The sequence below is a fragment of the Canis lupus genome, chromosome 14 (assembly GCF_048164855.1).
Source record: "Canis lupus baileyi chromosome 14, mCanLup2.hap1, whole genome shotgun sequence".
NCBI lineage: Eukaryota > Metazoa > Chordata > Mammalia > Carnivora > Canidae > Canis > Canis lupus.
Window position 1 is genome coordinate 60,692,121 of NC_132851.1, and position 15,404 is coordinate 60,707,524.

The 15,404-nt window shown below is 34.8% G+C and overlaps 2 protein-coding genes across 2 annotated transcripts in view; both read right to left on the reverse strand.

Annotated features, from left to right (window-relative positions):
• Positions 1-2,630, reverse strand: part of LOC140603511 (transmembrane protease serine 11G-like) — a 47,724-nt gene extending 45,094 nt beyond the window's left edge. The window contains exon 1 of the mRNA XM_072773905.1: positions 2,522-2,630. Within this exon, the coding sequence (XP_072630006.1) occupies positions 2,522-2,532 (11 nt within the window). The 5' untranslated portion in view covers positions 2,533-2,630. The remainder of the gene's footprint in view (positions 1-2,521) is intronic.
• A 9,026-nt stretch (positions 2,631-11,656) lies between these two features.
• The window catches only part of LOC140604155 (transmembrane protease serine 11F), a 93,789-nt gene continuing 90,041 nt past the window's right edge, over positions 11,657-15,404 (reverse strand). Inside the window, exon 11 of the mRNA XM_072775241.1 lies at positions 11,657-15,332. Coding sequence (XP_072631342.1) covers positions 15,174-15,332 — 159 coding nt within the window. The 3' untranslated portion in view covers positions 11,657-15,173. The remainder of the gene's footprint in view (positions 15,333-15,404) is intronic.

Sequence of the window (15,404 nt, forward strand, 5' to 3'; positions counted from 1 at the left end):
CCCCAGGCACTATTACAGAAAATAGGGACATATGCCATTTAAATGACAACTTTTGTTTCCAAATTAAAAATCACCGGACATAGTCTTTTTATGCTTATTGTATGAAACACAGACTTGATTTAATGTGGGAAAGAACTTAAAATCCATCAATGGTTATGAGTATATGAAAAGAGACTCTTGGTGGTTGCCAGAAGCAGTAAGGAAGATGGGGAGAAATGAGTGAAGGTGTCAAAAGGTACATACTTCCAGTTATAAAGTAATTAACTCATGGATATATAAATTACAGGAAGGCAACTATATTGTATGTTTGGAAGGTGCTAAGAGAGTGATCTTAAAAGCTCTTATCACAAGAAAAAAGTTATAACTGTGTGGCGGTGGATGTTAACTAGACTTATTGTGGTGGTCTTGTCATAATATAGACAAATATCAAATCATATTGTGCACCTGAAACTAATGCAATGCTATATATCAATTATATCTCAATTAAAAAAGACTAACATCTCTGTGAGGCAAAGAGAAATGTAAAATTATTCAAAGCCTCATTGTAGGAATATGATAATCCAAGGAATCTATTTCATAGTTACTCGGTTTTAGGAAAGAAAACAATGACTAAAAATTATAAATGTATTAACACCTATTTATATCACTACATCTAAATACAGAGTGGCTTACTAGATGGGTAAACAAAATATTTCTGTGTAAAAAAGAATCTCTGAACATGATATGAAATCCAATTACATTCCTAGCATGGATGCTGATGTGGGGCTCAATCTCAAGACCCTGAGATCATGACCTGAGCCAAAATCAATAGTTGTACACTTAACTGACTGAGTGAGCCACTCAGGCACCCCAGTACATAGTAATTTTTGAGGAAATATAGAATTATTAAAGAAATTGAAGAGCAAAAAGAGGGGAAAATAGGATTAATGGAATTACCTTTATTGTATGGAATCACCACTTTTTTCCCTACAGAATGGGGATACTTTTAAGTAAAAATAAAAATAATATTAATAATGATCATCATCTTACTTCTGTTACATTCCATTTAAAAAGTAATCCTAATATGTTTCAATTTTAGAAATAGTATCAATTAAATGTGAAAAGTTGTTTTTGTTCCTTTATTTTGTTCCTTTGCCTTTTAACAAGATAAACCTATTAGCTTGTGGATCTATGGTGAGGAGCCAGAAAGGGGAACATTTTGAATGATTGTAGAGAATTAAATCTGTTGGGGGATTGTGATTCAGAAATCCACACATGCTTAATTGAGTTTTATAAATAACATCCAATTATTACCAAAAAAGGATATAGTGGAACTCTAAACAACATTAGAAAAGACTTTTGTAATTCCCTCATTATCTTGAGTTATTTGTACTAATTGACTCATATTTTTACAGAAAGAATTAATGTTCAAAATATTAAAAAATACAGAATGGATTAGATGGGAGTGGGAACAAAAAATATCTAAGATTTATTTTCTATAGACTTCATTCTAAGTCTATTAAAATACAAAAATTTTAGGATTATTTATTTGCCCTTACTTTCTTTTGATATTCTTACATATAAGTTGTTCTTATATTGTTCTTTAAGGTTTTTTTTTAAAAAAATTATTTAGTTATTTGACAGAGAGAGTGCACATGTGCACAAGCAGTGGAAGCAGGAGAGGGAGAAGCAGGAAGCCCCATGCAGGGATCATGACCCGAGCTGAAGACAATTAACTGACTGAGCTACCCAGGTATCCCTAAAGTTTTTATTTTATTTTATTTTATTTTTTAAAAGATTTTACTTTTTTATTCATGAGAGATGCACAGAGAGAGGCAGAGACAGAGGGAGAAGCAGGCTTCCATGGAGAGCCTGTTATGGGACTTGATCCTAGGACCCCGGGATCAAGACCTGAGCCAAAGGCAGACACTCAACCACTGAGCAACCCAGTTGCCCTAAAGTTTTATTTTTAAAAAGCAAAGGACTTCTCAAAGGACGTTAAGATTCTTATTCATTTTTTGGAGTTTTAATGTTTATCAATTTCAGAATCAGGGTAAAATACAATACTCCCTATACAGTTTGTATATTTCCACTCTCTTCAATGTGTCAATTAAATGTAAAATTTAGAGAGATCACAAATGGCATTATATATCCTAGAGTCTGGATTACCACATCCTTCCACTCCTACAAACTTCCATAATGTTACTTCAGGCTCTGTTTTTCCTTTCTTTTCCTCTCTGTGATTATCTCATTTTCACGTTAAAAATTCCAATTAAAATCCAACTTTTTAAATTCTTCAAATCCTAAGTATGAAATTGTTAGCATGGATACCTGAAATAAAAAGATTACTATGACTAGTAATAATCATACTAGTCAATCATTATTACTAGTAGTAATAATGACTACATTATTTTCTTTAACAGCTTATTAAGTTAAATTTAATTTTTAAAAATCTGTTAAATTCCCAATTCAGGATAATTTTCAGAATTAAGGACCACAACCTAAAACAACTTTTTCAAACAGGAAATCAAGTTAAACTTACTGATACATCATACGCTGCTGGGAACGCAAACTCCTCCACTTCAGTGTTGCTTGTGCTTTCTTGTCAAATGAATGGCATCCTGGGCATTCCTTCAGATTTGTAAGCTGACTTAAAAAATGCTTAAGGATTTAGAATAAACTAGTTTAACAAGTTGGGATGGGTAAATTTTAACCAATCGTAGAGTTTGGAGCAGAGAATCACTTGATAAGTCTTTGTTGCAGGAACTAAGAATTTCCTGGTTCTGGCTAATGAAAATAAATGAGAAACAATATTGCGTTCAAAACCTAAGCAACACCCTTGAAAACTTGGATTTGTCTTTCAAGAGATGTCACTCTTTGTTCTGAGTCACTACAAGTCTGGTCTTCAGACTCTGTGGTTCATCTTGAAAGGCAAGCATGAAATACACTCAGAGGTTTCTATAAAACATTTGTTAGTCTTTGACTTCTTTTTCTTAGTGCAATAGTATCTGTACTACTATGTGTGGCCTAGTAGTTCATTTTGTGTACTCGAAAAGGGGTTCCAGCTTTAAGGTAGGAAAATGAAAATGTATTTGAGCCAATTGCCATTTTTAAGGGCTTCACCAGCTAATTATCTTCTCTCCATAGGCTCTCCTTTGTAGCTACAGAGGCATCTAACCTTCTTTGACTTTGGGTTTTCTTTTCTATCTATACAGTCCTTTTCTCCCCATTTGTCTTTGCCTACACATCTAAAATTTCCTTTCCCTTCTTTCTAGCATCGTTCTCAATTCAAAATCCGCCTGGCTGTAAGATTCAAGTAATTTAACCAGAATCTGTCTAAATAGAGTCCATAGACTTTGAAAACCTACACTCTAAGATGACTCCTCCAGGAGGATATCCTCGGTTTGCCTGGCTTTCACACCATCTGAATAACCCTTAACCCATGCTTTCCCTTCAGGCCGGCATCTAGTTTTAGTTTTGTTAATTCTCAGGTCTATAAATCCACTTCTCTCTAATGTTAGAGAGTGAAAGATTTGAGGCCAGAAATTTTGATGTTTTCTAATACACCTACCAGAACCTCTGCAAACACTTTGACATTGGGTACTTACTTTCTTTTAGTCAATTTGACAATCTATATTCTCGTATTTCCATCCCTCTTTTGTTTTGAAAGTTTTGCCAAAACAGGAACATATGATAATTACAATCAATAAATGAACATATGGACAAAATGTTCAAATTAGCTAATAAAGTTTTATATCTTTGTCAATTTTTCTATTAATGTGTAACAAAATGCTATAAACTAAGCCACTTAAAACAACAACCCCTTATTATCTATTTTTATTCTGCACATCAGAAATCCAGGCAAGCTCAACTTTGTTCTCTGCTTACTGTCTCAAGGGCTGAAAGCAAGGTGTGAGCTTAGCTGGGTTCCTTTGTAGAGGCTATGGTGAGAAATCATGTCCCAGCTCATTCAGTTCATTGGCAGAATTAAGTTCCTTGCAGAAAGACTAAGTTCCTTATTTCTTTGCTGCCTGTCAGCTGGGGCTGCCCTGCTTCTAGAGGCTACCTGCAATCCTTGATGCATGGTACTTTCCATCTTCAAGATAGCACTAGTGCATCTTCTCACATTTACAATCTCTGACATTTCTCCTACCAGGAAGAGAAAATGCTCTACTTCTGAAGGATTAGATTAGACTTACCTGGTAAATCTCTTTTTAAATTAATTCAGGGTTAACTGGTTAGTAACCTTAATCATATCTATCAAATTCCTTTTGCCATGTAACATCATCATGGACGTACCTCATCTTATTCACAATGAGTTCAAGGCAGAAGATCTTGGAGGACCATTTTAGAATTTCTGCTTAATTGCAACTCTAAAAGAAAATATTTTTTCTTTTTTTTTAAGATTTTGTTTATTTATTCATGAGAGACACAGAGAGAGAGGCAGAGACATAGGCAGAAGGAGAAGCAGGCTCTTTGCATGAATCCTGATGGGGGACTCAATCCCTGGACCCTGGGATCACACCCTGAGCCAAAGGCAGACACTCAATCACTGAGTCACACAGCCATCCCGAAATATTGTTTTCTATCTTTTAAACTATATGATGAATACTGTTGGTCAATTTTAATGAAAATTTAACATCATTTACTCCAAGGATATGGTCAGTTGGTACAATAGTTTCAGAAAGCAAACTTGCTAATATGATAAGAAGGGAAAACATCTGTGCAAAAGGATTCATTTGTGTATATAACATTACAGTGTATTTAAAGCACTAGAAGTACCTTTTTAAAAACTGAAGGGAAGAAACCAAGATGAGAGATTAAAATGGAAAATAGGAAGAGAAGAATCATGAAGTTTTTGTGCATGAAGAAATGGAGTTTTTTTTTTTACCCCATAGGTCAGGAGTTCTTAATTTCTTTTTATGCCATGAGCATCTTTGGTTGTCTGGTGAAGACTATGGATCCCTTCTCATGATATTATTTTTTAGATGCATAACATAGAATATACAGAATTCTAAAGAAGCCAACATATAACAATATTGTTACTGGAAATTTTAAAAATTTGTGATGGAGTAATAAATATCCTTTTCTATAAACATAGTAAATCACAGGATATAGCAATGTTGAATAACATAATTTGTTGTAATGAGCATAAACTAAACATATGTTGATACATATGTAATAATTTAAATGAAAGAAAGGTATCTCTTTTGGCAACAAAGTCATTGATATAGGTTATGTTACTATTTTTATTTTTGTTTGAGGTTTTTTTGCCTATTTTATAATAGAAAGAAATAGTCAAATTCTTTAAAAGTTAATAAAAATAAAGTTAAGATTTATTTTCTATCCAAGTTTTGGACACTGTATTAAGTATATTAAGTATCTCTTCTGTAGAAGATGGAGAAATAAGTATTTGAAACAGAAGTGCATGATAATGGACTAGAGGACACCATGATTGAAGAAGGCAGATCATTTTGAGGTTCTTCAAAAAATCCAGATAAAAAATGATGGAAGTGGAATAGAAGTTAGAGTCATTTAGTTTTATAAGTTCAAGGAATTGAGGCAAAGTGTGGGTCATCACTTGGATGTTGAAATTGACCACAATGAAGACAAGAGTTAGAGAGGGTTATTTTAGCAAACAGTACCTCAGTAAATATGGGTAGTGATCAAGAGGTTGGCAGTGATTAGGAGGGGCAATATACAGTATAGCTAGAGTATGAGCCTATGTACTAAAAATACTATGTTTTTATATTAGTGTGTAGCAGTAATTGTTGGAAAACTATACAAGTATTTGGAAGCTTTTAGTTATATGTTGGAAGAATTTTGACTCTAGAGAAAAAAAGCAATCACGTGAGAGGCAGCCCGTGAGGAGACGTGTTAGATGGGGACATTCAGACTTCAGTAAGATGGTGGGGGGACATTCTGTGAAGAGGCTGAAGATCTGGGAATATTTTAATAAAAAGAAGCAAGTTGGTTCTCAGTGGAACCAACTGAGAAAGAGGGTAGTAGAGAAATGTTAAACCAGGAGGGAAGACAAAGAGCAATATGAGGAGACGTAGAAGAAGCCACAGGCATAAGGAGAAAGAAACAAAGGTGGAAAGGATGGGTGATTACAGGGCTCTTCATTTGGTTCAGTACTAGAGGGTTCATGAAGGATGCCTTAGTTTATAGTTCATGAGCTTGGTATAAAATTTAGTTGATAGCAGGCAAACCTGTCTTTCTGGGCCAGGTCTCTGTAGAGTAACTATTTGATGTGGCAATTCAAAGATAGCGATTAAAAAATGATGATTACAACATAGTACTAGGAGTCCTAGCCTCAGCAATCAGACAACAAAAAGAAATAAAAGGCATTCAAATTGGCAAAGAAAAAGTCAAACTCTCCCTCTTCACAGATGACATGATAACTATATAGAAAACCCAAAAGACTCCACCCCAACATTGCTAGAACTCATACAGCAATTCAGCAATGTGGCAGGATACAAAACTCAATGTCCAGAAATCAGTGGCATTTCTATGAGACTGAAGAAAGAGAAATTAAGGAGTCAATCCCATTTACAATTGCATCCAAAAGCAAAAGTACCTAGGAATAAGCCTAACCAAAGAGGTAAATGATCTATACCCTAAAAACTATAGAACACTTCTGAAAGAAATTGAGGAGGACACAGAGATGGAAAAATATTCCATGCTCATGGATTGGAAGAATTAATATTGTGAAAATGTCTATGCTACCCAGGGCAATGTACATGTTCAATGCAATCCCTATCAAAATACTATGGACTTTCTTCACAGATTTGGAACAAATAATCTTAAGATTTGTGTGGAATCAGAAAAGACCCTAAATAGCCAGGGGAATATTGAAAAAGCAAAGCAAAGCCAGGGGCATCACAATGCCAGATTTCAAGCTGTACTACAAAGCTGTGATCATCAAGACAGTGTGGTACTGGCACAAAAACAGACACATAGATCAATGGAACAGAATATAGAATGCACAAATGGGCCCTTAACTCTATGGTCAACTACTATTCAACAAAACAGGAAAGACTATCCACTGGAAAAAGGACAGTCTCTTCAATAAACGGTGTTGGGAAAATTGGACAGCCATGTGCAGAAGAATGAGAGACTAGACCATTCTCTTACACCATACACAAAGACAAACTCAAAATGTATGAAAGATCTAAATGTAAGACAAGAATCAATCAAAATCCTAGAGGAGAACACAGGCAACAACCTTTTTACTTGGCTACAGTACCTTCTTGCAAAATACCTCTATGAAGGCAAGGGAAACAAAAACAAAAATTAACTATTGGGACTTAATCAGGATAAAAAGCTTCTGCACAGCAAAAGAAACAGTCAACAAAACTAAAAGACAACCTACAAAATAGGAGAAGATATTTGCAAATGACCTATCAGATAAAGGGCTAGTATCCAAGATCTATAAAGAACTTATTAAACTGAACAGCAAAGAAACAATCCAATCATGAAATGGGCAAAAGACATGAACAGAAATCTCACAGAGGAAGACATAGACATGGCCAACAAGCACATGAGAAAATGCTCTGCATCACTTGCCATCAGGGAAATACAAATCAAAACCACAATGAGATACCACCTCACACCAGTGAGAATGGGGAAAATTAACAAGACAGGAAACAACAAATGTTGGAGAAGATATGGACAAAGTGGAACCCTCTTGCACTGTTGGTGGGAATGTGAACTGGTACAGCCACTGCGGAAAACTGTGGAGGTTTCTCAAAAGTTAAAAATAGAACTACCCTAAACCCAGCAATTGCACTACTGTGGGTATTTACCTCAAAGATAGTGTAGTGAAACACTGATGTAGTGAAATACTGGGATGCCTGCACCCCAATGTTCATAGCAGCAATGTCCACAATAGCCAAGCTGTGGAAGGAGCCTCGGTGTCCATCGAAAGATGAATGGATAAAGAAGATGTGGTCTATGTATACAATGGAATATTAGTCATCAGAAACGACAAATACCCACCATTTGTTTCAACGTGGATTGAAATGAAGGGTATCATGCTGAGTGAAGTAAGTCAGTTAGAGAAGGACAAACATTATATAGTTTCACTCATACGGGGAATGTAAGAAATAGTGAAAGAGAGTATAAGGGAAAAGAGGGAAAAAGAGTGGGAAATATCAGAGAGGGTGAGAAAACATGGGAGACTCCTAACTCTGGGAAACAAAGGGTTGTGGAAGGGGAGGTGATGGGGGTATGGGGTGACTGGGTGACAGGCACTCAGGGGGATACTTGATGGGGTGAGCATTGGGTGTTATACTATATGTTAGCAAATCGAACTTCAATTTAAAAAAATGATGATTATATCAAACCACATAGTCATTGAAAAATGTATAATATAATCTCAGATGAAAAAACACATAATTTTATATATGCTGTGTGTCAACTTTTTAAACTATATGTCAGAATATATAAGGATTGGAAGATTTTTAAAAATAGAAATAGTTAAAAAAAAATAGAAATAGTTAAGCTGATACAATTATGTGCCCTCTCTTTCTCAAAAAGTATTAGTTATTATGTTCCTGTAGTATTCTTTTAAGGGGATATATCAATCATCCATTTCTTTTACTTTAAAAAATACTTTTTTTTGGTAGTCCAACTATTATTACTATTTTAGTCCTCAAGGCCATGTTCCCCTGCAACCTGCTGATAAATCTGTTAAAAGACAAAACAACAAAAAAAGATTCTTAAAAGTCAGATCATTATAGCTATAATCCCTGACTCTGCAGTTAAAATGTGTTAATCTGTTCTTACCTGTATCACTTTATAACCCTTGAGCAAGTTATTAACATAAGCTTAGGCTTCCCTCAACAAAGGGGAACAAGAATATGTAGCATAACCACAGAATCTTAGTGTAAACTAACATGGGTTTAGTAATTCAGAATAATCAGATTTTAAGACACCTGGTGAAGGGACTGGAAAGTTGGTTGGAGACTTGGGATATAAGATGACATTGGTTCCTGGTAAAATTAAATTGCCTTTCACTTGGAAAACTGTATGTTTAATAGTTGACTTCCTGCTGGTTCAGACAATGATATGCAATCACTTGTACACAGCCAATAAAATATTTCAGAAGCAAAAAAAAAAAAAAAAAAAAAAAAAAAAGGGCCTTTAGTCCTTGAGTCCAACTATTATTATTATTATTATTATTATTCACTTTTCTCTGAAACTTTTATCAAGTAGCTGTTGCTTAATATTTGTCTTTCCAAAAGCTTCTCTTTTACTTTCAGATTCTATTGATGTTTAAATTCTCCTTTTCTTCATGGCATCTCAGCCTGTTCATTCAACTTCCTAATGCTCTTTCCCTAAGAATTATCTCTTGTAGGACAAACACTAATGGATTGAACACTTATCCCCAAAATTCAGTAGTCTCCACATAGATCTAAACAGGAAAATATTTGTTTGAGGTTTAGCAAAAGGTGCTTGTTTTGAATACTGTGAAAGATTTCAAAGGTGAAGTAAGCATCACTGAGAGTTCTTTGAAATAGGGTCAGGAAGACACTCAGGAGGCAGGCCTATGCTTGCCTCCTCTTTCAATTTTGGTAACACCATGGACTTTTTACTTTTGTCAGCTGCAACTTGTCAATTGCTCCTGGCCCACCCTCTGGAACACATCTTTCTACTTTGGACCAAAATAGAGATTTTGTAACACCTCTTAGCTAAATAGTCAATAAATGTGTTACATAATTTAGCTCTGCCAGCACCAAGCATAATTCCTTCAAAACAAGTTATGTAACCTTGTGGTTTTTGCCTTTGTAACTGCATTCGCCTGCTTACAATCCGGAGCACATTTTCAGTTTCTGTCCACTCTGTCTCCTGGATTGCATTTCCTAAGACCCCTCAAAACTATTTTGGTTGCTTTATAACCTCTTCTTTTTGGTCGATTATACAGATGATGAGAAGTGGTTATTAGGGATGCTTGGGTAGCTCAAGTGATTAAGCATCTTTGGCTCAGGTCTTTGGCTCAGGTCATGATCCTGGGGTGCTGGGATCGAGTTCTGCATCAGGCTCCCAAAAGGGAGTCTGCTTCTCCCTCTGCCTCTGTCTTGACTCTCTCTGTGTGTCTCCCATGAATAAATAAATAAAATCTTTAAAAAAAAAAAAAGAAAGAAAGTGGTTATTAAAACCATTAAGAAGGCAGTCTCATGCATTTATGAAATTTCTCTCTGGAAATATTTGAAAAGTGGGCATCTGAACATCTTTTACAGAGAACACCTAAGTCTGGGAGTAGAAAGAGAAGAAAATCTAACAGGATGATTTCCTTTTCTATGAAACCACATTTTAAAATAAAAGGTGGGACATAGATTCTGACAATAGAACAAAGTGTATAAAAATAGAACTTCACAGGAAAGCTATGACAACTGCTTCGCATTCTCTTTATTGCATAGCTTTGTTACTTACAGAACTTTTAATAATCCAGAATATAGACTAAGATGTTACAAAGCAGAGTTTTAAAAATATACTTTGTTAAATGCTTACTTTGGACTACTTTTGATATTTTCCATGGTCAACTGTATAATAACTTTTAAAAGTAATTTTAAATATTTGAGCACAGAGTCCAATGGGGAGCTTGATCTCATGACCCTGAGATCATGACCTGAGCTGAAATCAAGAGTCAGATGCTTAACTGACTGAGCCTCCCAGGTGTCCCTGGATTATAAAGCTATTAAGTGAAAAACCATTTCATTTGCCTATTTTTCTTTTTGCAATAAATTAATATTAAAAATAATGTATATGAGTGGCATTATATGCTATTTCTTTTCAAGAAAATGCTAAATATAATTTCAACAAAACAATAGTATTTGCAAACTATGCAAAGCGATAGTATGGATAAATGAAAACGGTAACACAATATAAAAACATGATGACAATCTTAGTGCAAGTTTGTCATCAGTTGTGTGATCAGTACCTAGCAATATATTTTGCACTTTTCAAACAAGCTTTAAACATGTTCTGACTTTTGGATGTTATTATTCAACAGGGAAGTTTCATAAATATCATGAGGTAGATAGGTCAATGTCTCATTGCAGAGATTGAAGGCAGTAGGAAATAAAGTTTTATTTGTTTTTAATTGTATGATATGATTGCATTACTCTCATTCTTATTAGCTACAATTAAAACTTAAAGACAAAGAAAATATTGAAACCTGTAAAAGAATATTTATTGTAGGTATGTACAAAAACAGCTTAATCAAAGTTTTTAATATACTACATTTTCGTGGGCTTTCTGTAGCTTTATCTGTTTATAAAACAGATTTTTTGAGGCAGTAAAAAGAGGAAAGAGAAAAATAGACATTTGTTGTTTAGTAGAGTTCAAAATCTTTTGCTACTCCTCACTTAAAAATAGTATAGAATATTAATTTCTACCATATTAAAGGTTTAAATTACTGTCAATTAACCAGCTCTGGAGCTTTGCCGCATAAAAATTACCCTCATTTCTTTAGGTATAGTTGGGTATACTTTTTTTTTTTTTTAATTTTTATTTCTTTATGATAGTCACAGAGAGAAAGAGAGAGAGAGGCAGAGACATAGGCAGAGGGAGAAGCAGGCTCCATGCACCGGGAGCCCGACGTGGGATTCGATCCCGGGTCTCCAGGATCGCGCCCTGGGCCAAAGGTAGGCACTAAACCGCTGCGCCACCCAGGGATCCCTAGTTGGGTATACTTTTAAGTGGTGTTGTTTATCCTAGTTGTAAAACTGTTTTCATCCAATGATGCTTTGCTGAAAACCATGTGAATTTAACTTATCTCACTGTTGTTTTGTTTTGCTTTGTTTTTGCATGGAGAAACACTGATTACAACAATCTAATTCCAGTGACTTCTAGAACTGCAATATTCCTGGCTGGTGACACCTGCATAACTCAGATGAGAGTAGTGGGAAGAACACTGGACTGGCCGAGGGTTATTTTTCGTTTTCATTATTACATGAAGGAATGCCTTAAACACAGAGCCCCCCAAAACAAACATATTAACAACGTGACAGATTTATTCAGTTGAAAAGGGTAGATTCCCATTAATATATTTTTGTTCTTATTGTTGTCGAACTACGATTTTTACTGAGAGATGGTTAAATATTGCAAAAATTTTGGTCCAATCTTGTTCTAGCACTAAAACTAACCCTTTAGTTTTCATGGCACCCCAAATTCCATCAGGATTCTACAGGGATTTTGTGCTGTATTGTTTACTGTCAGTTTAATAGATTTGACCTGTCTTTCAAACAATGCATCAAACAAATTGTAGTTTTTTTGTTTTTTTTTTAAGACATGAATATTACTATAACATTGACAACACGAGGCAAAAGCAGGTTTGCTTTTTTAAAAACCACAATATTTTTGCAAAATTCATAAGGCAATACTATTGAAAAATAAAAATGTCAATACTGTAAAAAAAACCTCACTTTTTTTACAATCCATGTATTTGCAGCATCGTCTGTACTGATAACAGTTTACAATAATACATTTTGCATTTTTTTGCAGGCTTTAAACATTCTTCAACTTTTCAACTTACTCAACAGGAAAGCCTCACAACAATGCCATGAGGTAGATCATTTAATGTCTCATTTGATAGATGGAAAACATGAGGTAAAAGGTATTGCATGATTCCTATAACAACACTCAATAGGTCAGATAGCAAGCTAAAAATAGGGCATGTATATCCTGTTTTAAAAATCTATTTTCCATTTCTCAGATTTACTTAATGGCCTTTTGTACTTATTCCTCTCATTTGCATTAAAATATCTTGAATTGAATTGAGCATTGATTATCTAAGTCAGTGTACAGTTTCACAGATACATGCAAAAAAGCTATCAATCTTATGAAATGTAAATATAGCTACACAAAAGCATATATTCATTGTTATAGAACTTACACAGTAGAAATTTATTTATTTTATATACAGATTTGTTTTCCTGTTTTTAACAAAGATTTTGTTTAGCTTTAATATAAAAAGGTCAGTCTTGAATCAAGTATTTCTTAAATTTACTAAATATTCTCTAGAAAGCTTTGGGTGTTTCTCTGCATATAGAAGAAACTATAAACATTTAAGTTTTTACTCTGCTCTTCTACTGATATTTAATTATTAATTGTCATCAATTCAGAAATTTGGTGACATTTTCTTTTTAAAAGGAAAGTGTACAAGGATGATCTTTTGTGTTTATTGTATTTTAATATCAAGATGTAAATAATAACTAGGAAAACTTTAAAGTTAGATTTATCTTGCTTACATATATTACAGATAAACACATATACATAAAAATTAACAAAACTTTGTCACTAAAGAAACAGAAAGGCTAGATCTTTCTCTGATAAATCAGAACAAATCTAGTACTTGTGGTCTCACATCTGAGCCCTAAGGATGAATACTGCTGCATTTCTAGTCATAACCCTGGTGACAGCCGACCATGTACCATGCAACTGTGTCTATGACAGACATAGTCGCAAATATACGGAGATATCAAAAATGATTTTAAAAATCGAGTATTTTACTTAGGGTTTTTTTTACAGTGTAATTTAAGCATTCTGACATCAAATACATGATTTTAAAGGATAGCTTTTTAAAAGCATATTGTTTCATTGAGTCCAAGGCACATTAATAATAATTAATAGTAGGTAGTCCCTATTGAGATACTGTGTGCAGACACTATTCCAAGTGCTTTGCTTCTATTAATGCATTTAATCCTCATAACAACCATATGAGGTAGATAGTATTTTTATTTCTATTGTAGAGATGAAAGTGCTGATGCACAGAGATGTTAGGAAACTGGTGCCAGGACACACAGTTCATATGTGGCAGAGCCAACATTTAAGCTTGGGCAGGTGGTTCCAAAGCCTGTGTCTCTCTCTTTTTTTTTTTTTTAAAGATTTTATTTATTTATTCATAGAGACAGAGACAGAGAGAGAGGGGGGCAGAGACACAGGCAGAGGGAGAAGCAGGCTCCATGCAGGGAGCCCGACCCGGGACTCAATCCTGGGTCTCCAGGATCACGCCCTGGGCTGCAGGCAGCACTAAACCGCTGCGCCACCGGGGCTGCCCCAAAGCCTGTGTCTCTATCACTAGACTCTGGGCTCTATTTAAGCCCCAAAGTCATTCACTCATTTGACAAATTAACTTAGTTTATCTTAAAGCTCATGGAGGCATTCCTTTCCTCCATACACAAGAAACATCCACACAGTGCTCAATATACATGAGGTACTGTTCTAAGTGCTTATACAAATCAATTCTCCCAACCTGATAGATATCTGACCTGTCAGAGAGCTGAAGACTTACAAAAGCACCAGTTACAATATGCTGATGTAAATATTTCTAAATAAATAATTGGACAGCTCATTCCACCAAAAATCTAAGGAGTATTCTCCCTATTAATCTTTTGGAAACAACTTTGTGTGCCTATGTCCCATTAGTTCTTTTTATATTCTTTGTCCACATGGAAAAATGCTCCCAAGATTCTTCCTTTGTCTTCTTCCTGGTCCAACTTCAACAGATATATGAACAGCAAGATGCTGTTAAACAATGAATCAAAAATGCTTCTTAGCAATACAACATGCATCCTGAAGCTAGTGCTTATGTGTATAACAATATTAACAATACATTCAGATACACTCAAACATGTTTTAAATGGCAACTCTTCTTGTTAATGATAATCCTTTGTATTATTATTTACAAACCCAGGTTGGAGTTCAAGTTATATTGTAAGTCCATACTTCTCCATTCTAGCCATTGAATGTCCAGCCATTAGTTTTAGAATGTTGAAGCTCTGAATTCTCGGGGAATGATGTTTTGCTACAAGAGTTACAAATGCTCCAGGTTATTATATATTAAGTTTTTGGCAGCCCTGGGAGCTCTTCATATTCTGTGAAAAAATGATGTTTCTTATCTTCCATCAGAGGAAAAGATTTGTAAATACTCATCTTATTAATAAGCATCAGTTTCCCTTGTGAAGAGTGAAGAGTTGGTTCAATTGCCATTTGCTGTGTCTTCCTCCCTCAGGGTAGAAAGAGTTCTCTATGCAAAGACCACCTTGTGATATTAAATTAGTCTGAGTCAGAGGATTTCTTGACATCCAGAAAAAAAACCTGATCCAAACCACATGACTATAAATAATACACAACATGCAGGGACTTCAGCTTCGTGTGCCATGGATATAATTCATGGACAATTCACACTAGATGCCAGTCTTTGAAGCAATCCATTCTCGATACTGAGTCACTCTCGTGTAGACCCCAGGTTTTTTGGGCAGAGCACATGACTGTCCCCAACTTACTATACCAACTAAGTACCAGATGTCATGATTATCATAAACCAGTGGTCCACCAGAATCACCCTTGAGAAAAAACAAAAATACATTTAAAATTATTAAATCCAATTTTTAATTCAGGAAGAAAGTCACTGCAAT